The sequence below is a fragment of the Lutjanus erythropterus genome, chromosome 15 (genome assembly GCF_056507025.1).
Source record: "Lutjanus erythropterus isolate fLutEry1 chromosome 15, fLutEry1.hap2, whole genome shotgun sequence".
NCBI classification, from domain to species: domain Eukaryota; kingdom Metazoa; phylum Chordata; class Actinopteri; order Lutjaniformes; family Lutjanidae; genus Lutjanus; species Lutjanus erythropterus.
Genome location: NC_139331.1, coordinates 4629958 through 4651774, shown reverse-complemented (window position 1 = coordinate 4651774; position 21817 = coordinate 4629958). Strand labels below are relative to the sequence as shown.

Sequence of the window (21817 nt, the reverse complement as noted above, 5' to 3'; positions counted from 1 at the left end):
ACACTGCTGCAGTACATTTCACGTAGCTCAGTGCTGCAGTGCAGTGTGGAGCTACAGTCCGTTGGTGGGCTGTGAAGGCCCTGCAGGTGGGCCTTGCGTGGTTGTGGCGTCTGCATCCACCTGAATACACTGGAGATGAATTTGTGGTGCTTATAGAATTGAAAAATTCCACCTGGATAATCCACAGTACTTGCTGTCAACAGTTTTTATAGGCACTATTTCTTGGGTGGAAAATATATTAATGTTTATATATTTTTAATTAAAAAAAATCAGTGTTGTGAAAATCATTAATAAAAAGTGAAGTAACCTTTTTGCTTCAGTGCCCGCCCACAGATCCTTATATTGGCAGGATGCAGAGCTGATCCTCTGCTCAGCTGACATGAACAGCTGTGCACATTGTGCACTGTTCTCTTAAAACCATGGATTAAGGATTTGTTTGTTTTCGCTTGAGTCATTACTTGGACTCCAGAGCAGATTGTCTTCAGTCGTCCCACCAGCCATGACTGCTGTACCTCACGCATCAGCCATGTCTGACTCACTGGACTCTGATTCTGTGTGGGGGACGGCAGTGGTGTGTTTCTTCATTCCACTTTGTCTGCCTCTGCGGGGAGTTTGTGTGCTCATTTTGTGTGTGCTCTGGTGTTTAGTTCACTGAGCTGAGATGTGTGTGTTTTGTTTCCACAGTATGGCAGAAGCCCCCTGCACCTGGCTGCCTACAAAGGCCACATTGAGGTTGTGCGTATCCTGCTCAAAGCTGGCTGTGACCTGGACATCCAAGACGACGTGAGTAAATTCATCTGTCTGTCTGCTGCGTCGGCCATCTTTTCACTGTTCATCCACTTCCAGCTCTCGCTCTGCAGTCCTGATTGGTGATTACCAGTGGATCGCTTATATTTCTGCTCTCAATCTTGATGATTTTTTAGCCCCACAACATTTTATTTAAACACAAAGATAACTGTAGTCCAATGACCTCCAGTGGCCTTGAATGGGACTCTTTGGACTGTCCACTTGTGGGTATGCCCTCAGGATGCAAGTCCCCCTTTCCCTCAGACAGCGATAATGCAAATCTCTGGCGTTCCCAAATTCATTCTCTGTGGTCAATGAGCTCCGCAACAGGCTGCAACACATCCTCCAGGACTGGAGGGAGCAGGAGTTGCAGACTGAAGCAGGAGGAGGAGGAGGAGGAGGAGGAGGGGAGAAGACAGTGGAGGAGGGCTGGGAAAGAGCCTGGAGGATCAGGGAGAGTGAAGGAGGTTAGCCAAACCTGCTCCTACTGAGCCAGCGGAAATCTGTCCCCCCATCCTTCAGGGTTCCTACACAGTAACAAAAAATACTAAATTTGATTTTAGTGATTTCCAAGATAACATGGAAAAATATTTGTGTTTCCAGACTATTGCCCCTATTCAGTTTTCTAACATATAAATGTCATGATTTCTAAAAATAACAACTAGGCAACTGGTGGCTTCACTTCACTTTATCACAGGTAAGATAGTGATGTCACTGAGCAAATGGCATGTGTGCCGTTTGTGCCTATAGATAAAGTTGAATCAGAGAAGAGTCTTAGTGATGGTGCAACTTAAGTTTTAACTGTGAAAAAATATGTTTTTACCATAAAACAGCTCATTTTACAATGGAGTTTGGTTTAACATCCTGTCTACTTGAAAGACCATTGGGAAGAGAAGGTAGTTGAACAATAGTTATTCATATAAGTTAAACTGATCTACCTTCTATTTGTAAACAGCATAAAGTAACAGGAAGTGGAGCTAACGCCAACCTGTTGGATGGCTGATCAATATCAAATCAACCAAAAAGTCTGGAAATTTGGGTCTGGAAAAGTCTTTGAAAATGGAAACTGTGTAGGAACCCTGATTTTCCCTGAAGTCCACTACCTCCACCGCTGCCACTGCTGCTGCGCTCGGCTCAGTTCTTATCTATCTTGGAATGACCCTCTCTTCCTCTTCTCCCTCCTCGTGGTCCTCCATCCTTGACGCTAATCATTGCTCTTTCTTCCTGCGCCCTCTGCCAAACCTGCCGAGTGTCACTCACCACTAATCTGCTCTGCGTGCAGCAGCTCCATTTATGGCTCAACATAAATGCGAGATGAAGCTTTTTCCTGGGTTCATTGCTTTCATATGCTTCTACAAACCACTGTGGACTCTAACAGCTAATAGAGCTATTAGAGATGACCTGCTGTGGTTTGTATAACTGCTATACTGGGACCATATTAACATCATTACTGCCTGAGTCAGTAACAACTCTGCTGAGCTTGGAGATACATGGTGTGCTTATGAAAAAGGAGCTTACAAAACTGTCTACATTTAAAGGGATAGTTTGTTTTTGGGGGGAATATTGTTAAAAAGAATCATTAGCTTCATTTAGCACAATTACTGATGTCTTTGGGATGAATAGCTGCTCTGCTCAGTGGTAAGAAAACACACCCTCTGTAACACAGAGGGTTCATATTTCATGTTCTCTAGATTATAAAAGGGATAGTTTGGATTTTTTTAAGTGTGGTTGTATAAAGTACTTATCCATAGTCAGTGTATTACCTACAGTAGTTGGCAGTCAGCATACCACCAGTTGGTGTAGGAAGGACAGGGTCAGCAGCAAAATGTATTTTAAACACCTAAAAAAATCTATATCAGTTTAAGTGTACACTATATTTAGAATATTTTCACCACTTTACTTTGCTGTCAGACAGACTTTTCTGATGGGAAACTGTTGTTATATGAACAAAATATCACTCTCTCCAAAGCAACCAGACTCCTTGGACAAAATCAGTCATTTTACCTCACAGAAAACGGAAATGACTGGTCGACCACTGCCTCGATCTGTTAGTTGGTTGTGTTATTGTGTGACTTTGGTGGTTTTAAAGGTTAGTTCGGATTCACAAAAGTCACACAATAACACAAACAAACAAACAGATGGAGGTGGCAGTGCACCATTGGTTATCCATCAGAAAAGACTGTCTCACTGCAATATGGTGTACACTTAAACTGATACAGATTGTTTTTAGGTGTCTGTTGACCCTGTCCACAGCAGTACATTGCTTAGCTTCCTACACTGGCTACTCATGCAGACTAGGGGTGCTGACTACCATCTACTGTATTTAATACGCTAACAATAAATAAGTACTTCATACAACCCCACCTCAAAATACCTTAACTATCCTTTAAGTGTGTTTCCATCCACCTGTTTCATGCGCATTTTCAGAAATTGCAGAATTTGCAGAAATGTAGAAAAAAATAGTTGAAAAAGGTTTTTACTCCTGGCTAAGGCGAAGACAATGATGTATTAATAAAAGCAAAATGTGAATAAGTGCAGAAACACCAAACCTAACAGATCATTTATGAAGTACATGAAGCAAGTGACTTAAACATTCACTGAAGCTTCTGTTCCACTGAGAAGACAAAAGATGGCTGGTACTCTTTTAATTCAATCATCTACTTGCGTCCTCTTCTTCTGCAGTGGTTTAATGGCCCAAACCAACTGGATGATCTAACTCCTAGTATTCACACAACAGTAGTGGATAGAAACACACATGAGTTTTAAGTTTCTTTTGCTGATTTTCTAGAAATTCTGCTAAAATTTGGATGCAAACTTGACAACTGGTTTCCATCTTTTCATCTCACTCACAGAGAGCACAAGCAAGCGAATAACTGTATTTCCCAAAATGTCAAACTATTCCTTTAATTGTAAATTAAGACTTGATAGGTATGTAAATCAGGACATGTTCACCAGCTATCAATCTGTGGAAAAGTTTAAGGGTGTATTTCTTTTGAGTGGGTCTATTATTGATCCCATGTTTAATTATTGATCCCAACTGACATACAACATCCATCCATGTATTTTCTCCCCTCAAAGTAAGCAGGAATAAAACCAAATTCCCCCCAAACCAATCTATTCCTTCAAGAGACTGTGTCACCTCTGATGGATGAAAATCTTGTATCTCTGTGTCAACCTTTCAACAACTTTTTTATCATTAAAGTCAGTTGATTTTGGAAAAAATGCTATTTTAAATAAGATTTCTGGTTTCGTGGCATTAAAATGACGCAGCCAGATATTTGAAAATATCAAATTGGGGCTCCAAGATTTTCACATGATGGAGTAGTTGTTTTTTTTTTTTTCTATGGATGGATGCTGGTTTTCATGTCCTGTTCCCAGGTGTTTCTTGTCACATGTTGTTTAGTCAGTGCTGCACGTGTGTGTGTTTGCGTGTCTGTTGCAGGGGGAGCAGACGGCGTTACACCGCGCTGCCGTGGTGGGAAACAGTGACGTCATCAACGCTCTCATCCAGGAAGGATGTGCACTGGACAGACAGGACAAGGTGCAGATCGAAAGACAGAAACATACACACACGCACACACACACACACACACACACACACACAGAGAGACATAGACGGAGGCTAATGGCACCCCTTTTACAGTCAGTGGGAGGAACAGGGGGAATTTCAAAGCCATCATAATGACTGCATTAAAGCATCTGATAATCATAGAGAAACCAGTGTGCCTGTAATCTGCTTAGCCTCAGAGTAGTGTGCTTAGAGTGAAAAGAGAAATGACCCACAGGGATTATTTTAACCATCAACACTCACGTATTTTATGTCAAAACTCTTTACATGCTGAAATATAGTGTACTAGTGTATTTTAGTAAAAACTTAATGGTGCACCAGTGTGTGTACAAAAATAATCCAGCCAGTAATGCCAGGGATGATTTAATAAAGACCTTTACCCCACATCTGCTTTACAGTTGGCTTATTATGAATGAACTCTCTTTCACTTCATATCACTTCCCAACATCCTGTTGTAAGTAGGAATACATCAAATCATAGAGTTAAATTCACTCATATTCCTGAATACTGTAGGTCTGTAAAAATGTGCAGAATAAGAATAACAGACTCTTTGTTGTCATGAGGTCTCTAATTTAATTTGTCCAAGATGACGTGTCAGTTATTATAAGATACTGTCACTTTTTGCCAGGACTTCTACAAAAATAAATAAATAAATAAATAAAATAGAAATTTAAATGAAACAATTATCTGTGGAGGTCGAGAACATCTATATTTGAAAATAATTTGTTATAATGCCATTATCTCAAGATCACAACTTGAAATTAATTTGCTACTTTGAGGTAATAAAAGCCTTTTTTCTCATGATAATGGTTTAATTTATCTTGTTAATCTTGCATTGATTAATAATTAATTTAATTAATTGCTGACTATTTTGATAACTGCTTTTATCAATTTTACTAATTTTTTAAAGAACAAAACAATTCTAAATTCTCTGATTTCAGCTTCTTAAATGTGAATATTTTCTGGTTTCTTTACTCCTCTCTGACATTAAACTGAATGTCTTTGGGTTGTGGACAAAACAAAACATTTGAGGACATTATCTCATTTTTCACAGTTTTCTGACATTTTATAAACAAACAACTATTAATCGATAAATAGAGAAAATAATAAACCAATTAATCGACTATGAAAATAATCGTTAGTTGCAGCCCTAATCAACGTACCTAAAAGTGCACTGTATATTTACCTGTAGAGTACTAGGTCTTTATTTATAACATGCCTATTTTAGAGACAAGCCTTAATTACTAATTTTTCATGTTTGATTTTATATCTTTACAAACGTACTGATCTGCTCCTGTTTTAATTCTCTGTTGATGCTCATGGGGCATGTTCCCTCCCTCCTGTGGTTGATTTTTATGCGAAACCTCGGCAGGACATGTGAAGTTTCTTAGAAAGTGTCTGAACAGCTATCAAAAAGGAGATATGTTACAATCCCACCTTTTTCTTTGCAATACTGATTCCAACTGGCTGACACAGAGTACCAATTTGATAACAGTTCATTTAAAAAGATTTTTTAAGCTACTACCACTAACCTCTGTGTGATGTGATATGATTGTTATCATTGTTGTGTGGTCTGGCTCAGGTTTATAAAACATGATTTAATACTCAGAGACGAGGAATCCCATAGAACATGACTTCACCATCCTGGGAAACAAATGACCAAGGGGTTTCTGCTGGGTCCAGTTTGGGGGCTAATTAATGATGTGGTATCGGATTGGTGCATAGACGTGTACTTGTGGATACCAATACCAGCATTTAAGGCAGCATTGGAGGCCAATACTAATTCAGGTATTGGAACAGCGCTATCAGAAAGTGGAAGTGTCTGGAATAGTGAATAAATCAAGCATTTCTTAAAAGAAAAAGGAAGTCAGAGCAGTAGAGAGGTAAGTATGATGTGACTCTGTTGTACTGATGGAATATCATCAATATACCACTGTTATTCCTAATGTTACAAAGGAAGAGGCTCTTCATAGATTCTAACATTTGTGTCAAGTGCATCAGTGTACCTGTAGTTCACGTCTTTTTGGTTTTTTGTCCTGTCAGGATGGAAACACAGCTCTGCATGAGGTGTCCTGGCACGGCTTCAGCCAGTCTGTCAAACTGCTGGTGAAGGCTGGAGCCAACGTTCACGCTAAAAACAAGGTGACCCAACTGTCAGGCGTTACATCGATTCAATACTTTGTTTGCTGTGCTGGCATTTAGGATTTGAAATGGTTTTCCTTTGAATGGTCCAATATCAATTCATAAACTCACCGAAACAAAAACAAAACAATGGTGGGGGAAACCCTGTTAATGTAAACTGCTTTGGGGTCAGTTCTTAATGTAAATATTGATATTTTTTAAAAATGCAACAGGTTAGAGGGTTCCTTGCACAATTTACAGCATTAGTTCTCTGAGAAGTTTGTTCTTATCAAAGCAGAGTTGGTGCTGGTAACTATTACATATTTAATTGTTAACTGAAATATCCCTAACTGAATCAATATCAATATCGGATCAAATCGATATTGGATTGGATCAGATCAGAACAAATTGAATCAGGACCTTGTGAATCAAGTCAAATTGATTTGGGAAATCTGAATTGATACACAGCCATCATTTATTGCTTCGTATATCTTTAAGAGAAGATCACAAGGAAAGAGGGCCATTGTGCTACACAGCAAAAACTATTCAGAACCAGTCAAGACTATGTAACGTTTTCTTTTTTCCAGTGTGTTTAATGGATTTTTATTACAGAACAAGATGACTTAATTGCACAAACATTTGCAGATAAAAGCTTTCAGCTCCATTCAATGTTTTTACTCGGGATAAACAGTTTTGATGCATCCATATATCTGGTATGTGTGTATGTGTGACAGCATGAATGAATGATGAAACTAATGAGACTCTCACCTCCTGCTGTTTCCAGGCAGGAAACACAGCTCTCCATCTTGCATGTCAGAATGGTCATGCTCAGAGCGCCAAGGTTCTGCTCCTGGGAGGCTCCAGGCCCGATAGCAAGAACCACGTAAGTCTCCAGCAGAGATCGACCCGCCAGCCAGAATCTCTGAAGACAGCACATTAACTGTCATAAACTAACAACTAACTAACATAAACTTTGTCTTTGTCATATAACTAGTGCTTTTTATTGTAGTTATCATAAAGAAAAGACAACATGGTGAAGACAGAGGGTGGACTCTATTCAGATGGTTGCTCCAAGTTACTTGGTCTAGCAGATAACAATGGTTTCCATACTCACCATGGCTATAGAAGTGCCTGTGTGGATTTCAGTTAACTACCTCAACTTAATAATGAACCTAGGCGCCCCCTTTATTATTCTGGTGGGGCAGCCTTCTATTAACACTGCATTATTCACTGTTTTTATCAACATTTAGAAGCTAGAGGTGGATATTTTTCTAAAGAGTTGGTGGTCATCAAAGTAGATTTAAAAGGAATTATTTACCTCAACTGCAAAAGGTAACAGGTCTTTGAAGCAGGCTTGTAATAGAAGCAGGCCTTTGTTTCTAATTCGTTGTTTGATAAGTAAAATTGGCTTCATTCTGATCTCTTCCAGTTTACTTTGTTAAATTTACTGCATTACGCTGTTAGTACAAACTCAACACTTCCCGTATCCACTTCAAATTAAAAGCAACATAGTAACACTTGTGTAAAGCAGAACAGTAAAAAGTTAAAATTACTATGATCAAATTGTTGAATTTATTACTTTAAAGTGATGAAAATAAACATTATGCTTAATTGGCATGGACATTATATGACCACAAGTTTATCATCCCTTATTTTTTTCCCCTGGCCTGTATTTGGAACCTGGCTTTTATTTGAGGAAATACAGCAGGCAGCTGTTTTCACCATAACAATTGTATATGTCAGAAGTTAAATCCACGGCTGGTTGCACTGTGGCTAAAAGAATCAATTAATAGAGCTTTAGATATCAAGTTTTCCAAAAAAAGTGGGACTTTTAGCACCTTTGATGGAGCTCAGTACTTTTATGGGATCCAAAGCTTGTGAAAAGAATCTGTTGGATGCTTAGTGAAATAGTTTGATTTACATGAATTTTGGTAACCCATGCAGTCTGTGAAGCTTTCTTTTTATATATTCATTGCTTTTATACTTCACCTGTTACTTTATTTTTCATTACCTTTTTTTCTTCCTATGTGTCTTTTCAAGTTATCTGTTCCTTCATGTAAAATGCTCTTTGAAAACAAACTTGTATCTTGTTTCTGGTGCTCTGCTGCTGACTGCACAGCACAGCAGCCACTTAATTATGAAACACTGCATGGCACATTTGCACTTCAAACGTGATTTTCGGGCCTCACAGGGAAACTGTTGTTACTCAGCACAACACAAATGCAGGAGGAGGTTGTTGTTGGTGGCTCTGAGCTGCAGCCGGAGTGCTGACTGTTGAAAGCTTCACTCATGCTGACTTCCAGTCAGGAGTCTTCAATATTTCATCCTGATGTTGGTGGCAGGAGGACTGGTGCTCACACAGACTGCAAGAAACTGCAAGAAAATTGACTTAAATTCTTTAGTTAGTTAAAAGCAGACATAATAGAAATAAACTTGGCTCATTTCTAATGATAAATTATAGATTTAAAATTATTCAGGGCTGAAACTAACTCAGCTAACCATTTCCAACACTACTTAATCTATGAATTGTTTTTTATGTATGTAAATTAATAATTTATTCATTAAACATACAAAACTGCCCCCCGCAGAGACCCAGTATTTTTATTATTATTTTGTATTTTATAGACCAAAAAAACATAAACATAGGTACACAATTTGAAATAATCTAAAAAAAATGGTATGTTACAATACTGTTGAGTAAATAATAATAATGTACACATATATATAGATTTTATTTTTCAAAACACTGTTAAGTGTCACAATGCTGTTGTTTTTCTGAGAATTTCTGATGTATATCCAAAAGATTTCACAAATATTAATCCCTGCTTCCTACCAATCCCAGGTATAATGTCTAGAAATGCAGAAATAAAGAAATAAAGCTAAAGATGTAGCTCTTCCTGTGGAGTCTAGAATTTATACTCAGAGCCTCTGACTGAGGAGTACATCTTCTCCAGTTTAGGACAGAACATTATGTCTCAAAGCTGGCTGAGTGTTTTAATATTTATTTGACCTTTAATGCCTAAAATCTAACTACTTTTATATTTCCTCAGTTCCTCATGTTAATTACATTTTTTAACAGTATTCATTTATTTAAGTGTAGCACCTTTTAAAATAAACAGAATCAAGCATGCAAAATAATTTAATGTCTGTCATGAAGTATTTAATTTGTGCTGTGTTTTGCTTTGACACATTTTTTGAATAAACTGTAATTGAAAGCCTCATTTTGAGATTAAAGCTATAATATGTAAGATTTCCTCCTTAAAATTTCTAAAAATTATAGACCTGTGTTATATATGTTGCCGAGTTGTGTAATAACATTATCACAGTGGTCAAGCCAGAGAAATCTTTGATTTATTCAGTGTAAAGGTGCGTTTCCTACTTGCTGCTAGTCGCTACAACTTCCTGGAAAACATGGCATGCCTCAGATACATCAGTTAGTGAGGAAAGACATTGGTGAACATGACTTAACATGAATAAAGCTCAATACATTTCCTCATCCATGAACATGACTTCTGTCTGAATCACGTCAGACAGTTTTAAATCAGAAGTGTTGGTAATTTAACAGTGGAGAAAACAACTCCCATGATCCCATGCTAGTTCGCTACATCATCAAACATCGTTTTTTGTTGTTGTTTTAATGTGAGAGACTCATAGGCGCACAACTTACATATTTTGCATTTAATTTCTTGTAAAATTGCTCGTATGTAAATATGTTTGCAGGTTGGCGATACGTGTCTGCATGTGTCGGCCCGCTACAACCACGTGGCTATGATCCGCATTCTGCTGGGAGCCTTCTGCTCCGTGTCAGAGAAGAACCTGGTGAGTTACTGACAGCACAGAAAAAGATCACTCACCACCTGCTGAATCCTGAAGAATCCATCTAGCTCTTTTGACATGGCACTTTTGATTAGAACCTTTTTTCCAGTATTTAAAAAATCATGTGACTTGTTAAAGTAGCTGGTGCGTTTGCTGTATTTGACACTAAGGGCTGCAACTAACGATTCATCTGATTATCGATTAATGTGTTTTTTGATTAATCGATTATGTTGTTTGGTCTCCAGAATGTCCAAAAATTGTGAAAAATGTTGATCATTGTTTCCGAAAGCCCAAGATGACCTCCTCAAATGTCTTGTTTTGATGATTAATTTAATAATCGTTTCATAATCATTTGATCGATTAATCTTTGCAGCTCTATTTGACAGAATCTTCTGTCCACAGTTATTAAAGTAAGATTTAATCTGTTATCGATTGGATTATGCAGTTAAAAGGTGTCATTTATATCTTTTGACATTATGTTTCTCTCTGGTTAGCATACAGTACACGATGTCAACATTCATGCAAGCATCCCCAAGTTCTGAATAAATAAAGGGTCCAGTCTTACACCAAGATCTCTTCTTCTCTGTGCGTGTCTTTGTGTGCGTGCAGGCTGGGGACACGCCGCTCCACGTGGCAGCTGCTCTGAATCATAAGAAGACAGTACGCCTGCTGCTGGAGGCGGGGGCAGACAGCCGCATCTGCAACAATGTGAGCGCCTGCAGCCTCTTTCTACATCATTAATGCTCAGGAGGAGTGTTTGTGTGCTCACTTTGGCTTTCTTCATCTTCAAGTCTGCACACATTTCTGTTGTTTTACCAGCCTCTGGAGGAACGGCACACCGTCCCTGCCTCCTGTCATCTATTTAAAGCTGCATTCTGCAACATCGCACTTTGGTAGAGGGAGTGGGTAACTGTTTGAAAACTATGTGAAACTTAGACAGAAATCCTCTAATTTGATGTTGGCGCACAGCACACTGTTAATTATCCTGGCTGCTCTGATCACTGTAAACCAGAAGATCTTGTTTTGTTATTTTCTGTCAGTTAAAGGGACAGTTCAGATTATTTGAAGTGGGTACGTATCTGTAGTCAGTGTGTTACCCACAGTAGACTTCTGTATTTTAAAGGGTTAGTTTGGATTCATCAGAGTCACACAATAACACAAACAAACTAACCAATCGAGGCAGCAACTAATGTGTTCTGTCAGGTAAAAATCACTGTTTTTGCTACAGGAGTCTGGTGGCTCTGTAACGGCAGTTTCAGTTTTTCTAGAAAGCGACAAAAAAGTGTTAGTCAGATAAAATAAAAAATAGAATAAATACAGATTTGTTGCTAATAAGGGCTGGGTAAAACCTCTAGCGAGAAGATGGGATTACTTGTACTATAACAGGGTACATAGTGTACATTTCCGCAGCACTGATTCCACCAGTACAACAATAAAGACATGTGATACAAACTAGTGTTTTTAACCCCCCCCCCAAAAAAAGCTGTCACTAATTGACCCTTCCTAAATCCCATACCCTTTTTGCTCTGGGCTCCAATAACAGTTAATATTGCCAGATTGTTTTGATGTTTTCCTGCCCAATTAGGTAATATCTTAAATAAAACCACGAATTAATATATAAACAATAGCAACAGCTTGTGGTCCAAAACCATTTTTGAATGTGACATAATATTAAAGCAACAATGTAAGTGTTTACAAGGGGAGAGATTACATTGTACAGTGCATTTATAAAACTCTTTCCTGTCTGCCTAAAAATACAGAAGAGACAGCTCAAATGACAAAAATAATAAGTTCGATCTAACTTCCCCAACTGCAACAAGCTTTAAGAGTTTGCTAGATTAAAGTGTAAACGCATGAGGAGGAAGAAAGAGAAGCAGACACAATACCATGCAATCAAAAAGCCAAACAAATAATGAAGCAATTTTTCTGTTTTAATTTAAGAACAGATTTCAGAGCCCTGATCTCCTCCCAGCAGAATGAAAAATAATTATGTCATATCAAAGTTGTACCGTGTGACTGGATGCTTTCACATAACTAAGGGATTAATTTAAAGATGTGACTTACTGTGGTAAACAAAAAACCTTGGCCACTATTTGAAAATGTGTAGTAATTCCTGTTCTGTCTTTCTGTTTGAGACATGTTGTCCTTACTGTGTGTGTATCTGTGTGTGTGTTTGTGCAGGCAGGTCAGACAGCTCTGGATCAGGCCAGAGAGCACAACAACCCAGATGTGGCTCTTCTGCTGACCAAAGCTCCCCAGGTACAAACCAGTAACTCCCAGTCTCACCAGTACAGGCGGCTATAAACTAAACCCAGAAATATGTTTTCATGTTCATACTGTTAGTTTCTTGCTCTTACTTACATGACATGAAATTTCAAATTTTTTCCTTTGTAATATTTATGTCAAGTAACTAGACAAACTAAGATTTGTGATTATCTGACAAAAGAATACAAGCACAAATAGCCCTGCTTCTAGGTGTGATTCCAGTCATTTTGTGACTGTGTGTGTGTTCAGGTGCAGAGTTTTGTGCGTGGCAGGAGTGTGAGGAAGAGGAGAGACAAGCTGAAGGCAGAGGGCAGAGCTCAGTCGGTGCCCAGAGATGAGATGCTGCCCTGTAAGGTAAACACCGAACCGCTGTGTCAAAGCAACTGTGAATGAGCGTGTCGATAGTTTAAATAGTAGAAATAAAGGAAATAAATCTTCATGGGATGAGAGGAAGGTGAGGACATACATGAGACAGCTGTGAGTCAGGGGGAGAATAAGAATGTGAATAAGTGCCCCACCAAAACAGTGTTTATTACAGATTTATGACCCCTGTCCCCCTTAAAAAAAAAGACTAAAAAATGAGTTTATGGCAGGGAGAGGTGAGTTGAAATGGGTAAATCCTCTTCTACTGTCTCCTACTTTACTCAACTCTTCAGGCTTCTTTTACACTCATCATTCACTGTTCATTTACTCACGTGCATCTCACATCCATGCATTGAAAATGGACTGAAAGAAGAGATGTTTGCCAAAGGTGTTTGTTTTTAACAAAGAACCCTAACCACCATGCTAAATTCATTTTGATTATTACTCTCAGGGTGTCTGCAAGTCCTCAAAAAGTCTTAAAAAGTCTAAAATACAATAATCTTAGCCTTAAAATGTCTTTAAAAGTCTTACATATGATTTTAGCAGGTTTTAAAAATTGAACTGTTAAATTAATGTTACTTTCACAAAGTTGGATTTAACTTATTAAATGTGTCTTTGGGGAAAGCTCATGCTTTAACAACTTCAAAACAAAATCAACATGCAACCAATAAAGACTAATGTAAACTGTGCCTGTACTTTTTGGCCAGTATGAACATGAAATAGGTCTTAAATTAAAATCATAATGAAGTCTTAAATTTAACTTGTTGAAATCTGCAGAATCCCTGTACTCAGTTTTCTACTAATAAGGATTTATTACTATTGAAAACAAGGCATTTTAGTCAACCATCAGTGGTGCCACTAACAGTAAAAATTGTAAAAAAAACAAAAAAAAACAAACAAACCTGAATTTACTGAATTTAAGTCCACACTGACTGACTGTATGTCATATACATGGAGTCAAGTCCTTACAGGCTGAGCTCCTGACATGGTATTTCTACATAGAAACATTTAGAATACCACACAACACCAGTGTGCACTAGATTCCTTTTTTTAGCCAGCAGTGCAAAAATCACATTTATGTGAAACCTTAAAAGCTGCTTTAAATTGTGCCTTTTATATTTTATATATTCATTGTCCTGAGGGCTCCAACATTTCCAGGAAACTGCTCTACCAAACACTTCCTCCTCCTGTTCCCTGCAGGACAGTGCGTCTGCTGCAGACGACACCCAGAGCAGCGACCGAGCCGCCTACAGACACACAGAGGTGACAGAGTCAAACACCAGGCGAGGGAAGAACAGGAAGCAGAAAGAAAAAGTAGGTCCCTGAGGTCACCTCAGTCTGAGCAACACATTGTAAATCTATACTGACGTTCTCTGAAGAACAGAGAAGCAGCAAGTCGAGGTTCTGGCCATGGATGTGTGAGATGGGATAATGACTAACTTACGGTGCTGTTGGTTTTCCAGCCGTCTCTGTCTGACCCGCTCCGCCGCAGAGACACCAGGCACAGCGAGGCCCTACACAAGAGGAAAGACAAACTGCGAGGAGCTGCCCTGCACGCCTCCACCCCCCCTCACAACTATAAAGCCTATCAGCTGTACACACTGTACCGCAGCAAGGATGGAAAGATCATGCAGGTGAGTGCACAAACACTCCAAATGTAAGTAAATCAAGTGAAGTACAGATACGTGAAAAATCTACAGTAACTAAGTATTTTATGCACTTAGTTACTTCTCATCTCTGCACGTGACTGAGCAGTGATATAAATAATACAGAGAACACAAATATCTGTACTTTCTACTTACATTTTCAAAACAGGCTTGTTACCTTAATATAAAAGGAACAGGTCATAACAAGATGAAATCAAGATAAACGGCGTAACAGGGCGTAAGTAGACGAAACAGACAGAGAGAGAGACTCGGCCACGGAGAAAAGTTGAGGTTCATTAGCTTCGTACAGAAACGGTCAGCAGAAATGTCCTTCAGAGGATGACTTTTTACTTTTATACTCTGAGTGCATTTCACAGCCTGAACTTTTTCACTTTTACTTGAGTAAAGAAATTGACTCAGCACTCAACACAGTGTAATTTTGCTGGAGTAAAGAATGTGTGTACTTTGGTTATACGTTCTGTAAACTTCATGTCAAGTCCTCATGTATATGCTCATTTAAAGAGGACTCCATCACTGAGCAGCTGCACTGGAGAGATTTAGATTATATATACCTGCTGCTTACTGAAATGATAAATCAGCTTCAGAGGCTGTTTGTATATATTTCCATTCCCTCCTCTTATGCAATTCATGTTGCATGTAGCTAAGGTACTAATGGATGTTGTCTCTTTTACCTGCCCAAAGCCTCATGTTTAGCCAGATGCAAACAAACAGACTGTGTAAAGAGTAAATCCATGGATAAAGTTGCAGCTGTGATTCTGTTGGACCTGTCTGCTGTGTCTTTGCTGTTGTGTTGATGTTTGCGGGTGCGGTGTTGCAGGCTCCTCTGAATGGCTGCCGCTGTGAACCTCTCATCAATAAACTGGAGAACCAGCTGGAGGCCACCAAGGAGGAGATGAAGACCGAGATCCACACCGTCCAAGACCTGATGAACAGCAAGATGGGCCAGCTGGACCGCAAGAACAAACACCAGGTAACAGACAGCACACGTTCAACACTGCAGAGAGGCTGACTTTTTATTTTTTGTTTGTTTTGGTTTCAGCTGCTCACATACAAACAGAGTTTTAGTTGGTGTCATCCAGAGAGGTCAGGGGTCAAATTGAAACAGAATCTAATTCCCTTCATTTCATCATTTTCCTCACTTGCGTCTTTTTGTGTGTCTAGAAATACCTGTAACACCCTGCAAATAGCTCAAGTAACAAAGAATCAAATGAGGAAGTAATGCAACATTTACTGCACTGTAGTCATTTAACACTTTTTATCCCATAACATCAAGTTTGCTTGTACTTTAAGTAAGTTTGTGGGTTTTTTTCGACAAGCCTGGTTGGGTATGTGGGTCAGAAATCTACTTGTCAATTTTTACTTTCCCCAGTAAAAAACTGTTTTATTTATTAATATTATTGATTAACAACAAAGACTAGTTAATTGTCATGTTTAATCTAGAGTTTCAAAATTTATAAACTGTCAGAAAATAGTGAAAAATGTCAATCAAAAGTCCAAGGTTGAGGTCTTTAAATATCTTGTTTTGCCAGTGAAAAATCCAAAGTTATTTCATGAAAATCACTTCTGAACTTAATTAGGTTATGAGTTATTTGGGAACTATATTGTCCACATTGTAGAAAAGTGCCTTTGGCTTCATCACACAGTGTTAAAAAACAGGACGTGGCAAAAAGCAGCAGCGACACAACAGCATCTTAAAACATGATTTAAAACAAATATAAATACAGTATAGAATTAAAGAGGGGAAGTTTGTGAAATCAGAAGTATTCAAATTGCTTTTAGCAAGAATGACTTACTGTGCACATTTGAGATCGCTCTTACCCACAGCTTCTCCCTGAGGGTGAAAGTGCAGGTGTAGAGAGGAAGAATTATAAAAGCACAGAATGGCTGTGCTTGCATTTTCTTTATTCCTTTGTATCAAGATCATGAGTTAATGGAGTGCCCTGGTAGATCAGGTGGTAGAGCACGCACCAGGACTCTGCAGTGGCCATGGGTTCAAATCCCTCTTGCATCCCTTTGCTGCATAGCGTTCCCCCACTGTCTCCCTCCGTCTGTTCTCACTTCAGTCTCTCCATTAAAGGCACAAAAGCCCATGTATATTTATATATGTAGATCACAAGAGCACATTAATTGTTTTCTCATGATAACAGGCTCATTTATCTTGTTTCTGTCTGTGTTAGACCTTGACTGAAGTACAGACGTGTATGTGTTAACCAATAATGGATAGACTACTCCTCGACGTGACGTTTTCAGCTTTTATGATGGCTCTGTGCACAGCAGCTGAACAGATCCACAGCAGAGGTCTGGCTTTCTGTTCCCTGTGAGGGACAGTGCAGTACTGTAACACTGCTTCTCTCTGGAGCCACTCTGTGCATAATACATGGACTGTCTGTGAGATGCTTCAGATAAAAGCTTCTATCAGATAACACGCAGTCGTTGGTGCATGTACCGAGCATCACTGCTGCCTGAGAAAATACAACAGTGCATATAGGCAGGAATGTATAATCAACACGCTGAGAACAACAGAAGCAGCAGCAGCTGTGCAGGGCTGAAGATAAACACCAGAGAAGGACATGGGAAGTTCGACTGCCAGACAAAAAGATGTTTACTCTACAGCCGACTGACAAAACAGCGTGAGCTGGAACAAGGGCGTCGTTACCGTGCAACGAAATGGAACAGATGTCATCGAACATTCCACACATGTAGTTGAACATTATAAAACCGTGAGCATCATTGTGCTGCTAGAACAGCCTCTGCAGAGAAGCTGCAGGGATTTGTTCCCAACACTGATGCTGGTTGATAAGGTCTAACTTACAGACTGTTCCAGTTCATCGCAAAGGTGTTGGCTGGGGCTGAGGTTAAGTTCTACCACAGCAAACCGGAAAAAACGTTTGTTTATGGAGCTGGTTCTGTGCACGGGGACACTGTCGTGTTGAAACAAGAAAGAGACAAACACACCGTTGCAGAGAGTTGGAAAAACACTGTTATCTACAACAGCTGAATGACAAAAATGCAACATGGCTAGAAAAGTTGTAGAAGTGAACCGAGCGGAGCTTCCCTCCCTGCTGTTGTGTTTCTGTCTGCACTCCTGATCTGTCGTGTTTCTCCCGTCAGATCCGAGCTCTGGATAAGATGACGGTGGAGAGGGTGTCAGCAGAGAGGAGCGAGTGTCTGCAGAGGATCGAGCAGCGCGCCCTGCAGGAGAGACTGGAGGCAGAGAAGAGACAGGTAACACTAACAGCTGACACAGCTCACCTGGAGACGCACTGAAGTCGCCCCTAACCCACAGCTCTGTCAACACAGACCACACTGTGTACACTACTGTGGAAAAGTTGTTTACTTCTACATTTGTTGTCCTGAATTTAAAATTTGGTTTGAGATCTATACTTACTGTGTTTTTTAACACACCTAATAAGAGAAGTAAAAAAAAATCAAGTGAATAAAAAATGCGCTGTCTGAAAGTAGAGCCTTTAGTGTCAAAATCTTGAAGCTGTTCTAAATATGACTTATTGCTTTTATAAATTTGTTGAAATGGTAAGGACTATTTCTCAGAACGGGGGTCTGCAACCTGAGGCTCCAGAGCTGCATGCAGCTCTTTAGCTGCTCTTCAGTGGCTCCCTGTGGCTTTGGCAAACAATTATTTGAAATGAGTGACAGTTTTTTTATCTTAACATTTTAATTTTCATTTATCATTGTTGTAGGTCTACATTGTAAAACCTCAAACTTTCAAGGCAACATACTGCATTAGATTTTTGAGTTTTCAGCCCAACTCAAATTCTTAGATTTTTAACAGGTTTTACCAACTACAAATGTTTTGTAGAGATACTTAACTTTTTTTCTCATTATAGTTGTACTTAAAAAAATCATTCAGTAAATTCATCAAAGAGAAAATGAACGATGGTTAAAATTATAATATTTTCAAATAAAACCATTCAATTTCCAGGCACCAAAATAATGACAAATCAGGTTCACAGCTCACAGTCACTGTTATGTTTTTTTAAAAAATGTTTTTGAGTTTCTAAAGTTCAAAGATTCAAGTTTATCTAAAGAAGAAAAGTAAATTATCTCAATTAAAGAATATAGGTTGGCAAAACTTTTTAAAATTCATTTCAAAAATCTACTGCAGTACCTTGCCTTGCGATGTTGAGTTGTCTCAACTCTTTTTTACAGACAGTGATTCTTACAGACTTTAATTGTAAAAATATGTAGCCTGTGCACCAACAAAATGTTTTGTCAGCTGAAATGTGCGTCATAGCCTGCATCTATGGCTCAGTGCCTTTCCGTCTAAATTTTGACAGTAGCTAGACTTCTTGAGTCTCCTTAAGCTATCTATGGAAACCAAATCCAAAAAAAAAAGAGAAAACGAAAGAAAAGTCTTCAGGAAAAAGAGAGAATTTAATAGTTGCAGCTCCAGACAAATTTTTTCTTTTCTTTTTTTGCCCATAAGTGTCTCTTTTGATTGTAAGGTTGCAGACCTCTGTCTTAGAAGTTTTCTACAGACCTGCCATACAATAACTCACATGTGCTATATTAAAATATCAATAACTCACCTGTAGATAATGGAATATTATTACACTGTTACATGTGATTGTAGCTTGATTCACATCTTTGTACATAACATTTGTACATACATTCATTCTCATATTTTTATACAACCTATATTTTCCATATATTACTGTTTTATATTTACATATTGTAGATAAGACCCCTGAACCTTTGCACACATCTTATTGCATATATTTGTCATTAGTTATATCATCTTTTTTATATATTGTAGTAGAATGTATATATTTTTACATACTTCTTTCTTCTTTTAATTTGTCTATACTTATATATCTGTTCTACTTTCTGTTCTTGACAGCAGTATTTCTGATTCAGGCTCCGATGAACATCAGTGATCTAAAATTCATGACCTCAGCTTTTGTCATCAGTCGATCCTCTTGATAAATGTGCTCTAAAGTAATAGAAGCTCTTGTGTGTGGTTGTCTGTGCCCTTTAAGCAGGCGTCTCTGGTCAGTGAGCTGAAGAGCTGGTGTCTGTCCAAGCTGCAGAACATGGAGGTCCGCTTCACGGGAGAGCCTGGCAGCTCCAAGCTGCGGCGCTGCTCGTCTGTGGCCGAGGGCCTGGACGAAGTCGATGGAGCCAGGCTCACCACGCTGCCCTCTGCACAGGGAGACAGCTCCCAGGGCCTCGAGCTGCACAACAGCCCCGCCCTCCTGGACTCCGCCGGCCGAGGGGAGCCCAGTGTGGCCGAGGGGGGGTCGGCCAACCACTACTTTGTGGTTCATGTGGAGAGCTCTCCAGGTAACCAACCAACCACATCTGTAGATAGAATCATGCTCAGAGCACCCAGCTGTTCAGTTAACTCATGTCAGAATCACTGACCCTGGAAATGACAGCGTGGGAATGAACTCTAAAATAGACAGTAATTAACCAACTACCTCTCAGAAATGACTAGCTGATAAATAAAAAAAACAGGAACAAATGGAAAGAAAAGCTAGAATTAGAATAGTCACAGTTATTATTTTGTCCTTAGATTTTCACTAAGAATTGTTCACCTATTAAAACTCAGCACTTCTGAATATCTTATTAGATGTTGGTCATTGACAAGTAATTACTTCTAAGATGCAGTGTTAGCAGTCACTTTATCATCACTTTAAAATCTTTAAAATCTGCTTGAAATTTATCAAAGGAAAATTTAAAGGCAATTCCTTATTAATGTTTTAGGTGTGACTTTCTTTGGAAATAATATTATAATACAGTACAATACTACAGTACCTGCACCACATGCTAGAGACTAATACATACAAATATTTCAAAAGAATACTACCATACATGCCAGAACCCATAGTTATATTACCATATTTTACATGTAACTGGGTAGTGCCATGATAAAAGTCAAAGTTTCTAGTGGCTGTATTCTCAAACACACAGAAACTGGGCACTATGTTCCAGTCACTGTGGATGCTGGCAACAGCGCCCCCGTGTGTCTCCTCCCACTGTCATCAGTTCTCACATGAAGCCAAAAACATAGAGCTGCTGTCATTAGTCTATGAATCAAGTTGCCAAGTATTTTTTTTTTTAGAACAAATGTCCAAACTTTCTGATTTCAGCGTCGCAGATGCGAGTAGGAAACACTGATCAACATTTTTCACCATTTTCTGAGATTTTGTGGACTAAACAACTAACTGATTAATCAAGAAAATAATCAACAGATTATCAATCTGAAAGTGAAATGAAAATAATTGTTAGTTGCAGCTCTTAAAAGCTATCCACATTACTTTTTTTTAAGTTAGTTGAGTAATTTTAAGTTTTAAAAGGACAGTTCACCCCAAAATGAAAAAACACATATTTTCCCCCAGCCTGTAGTGCCATTTATCCTTCCAGATAGTTTGTTAGTTGCAGAGTTTTGGAGATACCAGCTGTAGTACTAGCTTGCCTCCTCTCTCCTCTTGTGGTGCTCAAAGCACCAAAAAATACATTTTAAAAACTCAGCAGCAGTGTCTCTTTCCAGAAATCATGACCTGGTTACCCAAGATAATCCACAGACCTTGTTGTGAGCTGTTTAAAGTAGGAACTACTGTCTTTATGCTGAACTACACCCCACTAACCTGTCTGAAAGTAGCAGTCTTGAAACTCGCTACCTGATCACTTACAACCCTAACTTCACCACTTTTAAGAAAGCAACAAACATGTACTCATGTCTCATTTTTAATTGTACTTATTTATTGTCTTTAAATGTGTGCTTTTATTACTTTTTGCTGTACCATACTCAGTTTTTACTTCATTTTATGATATTTTGTTGTATTCATTTTACCATCTGTGTCTGTCTCACTGTTCCAATCTCTTCTTTTCATGAAGAGACCAAATTGGCATCTATGATACTTGCATCAGATAGCTGTTTTCAATTATCTGTATCTGTCCTCATCAAATAAACCATAAATAAAGAAATCAGCGCACAGAAGGAAGGTTGCATCTGTTGCCAGTAGGGCTGAAACTAACAATTATTTTCAGTCGATTAATCAGTCGTTTATTTTCCCAATGAATAGCTGTTTGCCTATAAAATGTCAGGTATTGGTGAAAAATGTTGATCAGTGTTTCTTTAAGCCCACGTTGACATCCTCAAATGTCCAAAGATACTCAAAGGAGTAAAGAAACCAGAAAATATTCACATTTAAGAAGTTGAAATCAGCAGCTCTAGTTGCCAGTGGAAAACAGTGCTTTAAGCTTTACT

The 21817-nt window shown here is 38.7% G+C and overlaps 1 protein-coding gene across 2 annotated transcripts in view; it reads left to right on the top strand.

Annotated features, from left to right (window-relative positions):
* ankrd6b (ankyrin repeat domain 6b) overlaps positions 1-21817 on the top strand; it is a 60229-nt gene that overhangs the window by 35894 nt on the left and 2518 nt on the right. Inside the window, exons 3-15 of one of the 2 annotated variants that reach the window (XM_084737771.1) lie at positions 685-783; positions 4229-4327; positions 6398-6496; positions 7260-7358; positions 10196-10294; positions 10901-10999; positions 12473-12550; positions 12806-12910; positions 14120-14233; positions 14383-14553; positions 15404-15556; positions 17698-17811; positions 19584-19887. In XM_084737771.1, coding sequence (XP_084593897.1) covers positions 685-783; positions 4229-4327; positions 6398-6496; positions 7260-7358; positions 10196-10294; positions 10901-10999; positions 12473-12550; positions 12806-12910; positions 14120-14233; positions 14383-14553; positions 15404-15556; positions 17698-17811; positions 19584-19887 — 1633 coding nt within the window. The other variant, XM_084737772.1, reaches the window with a different exon arrangement.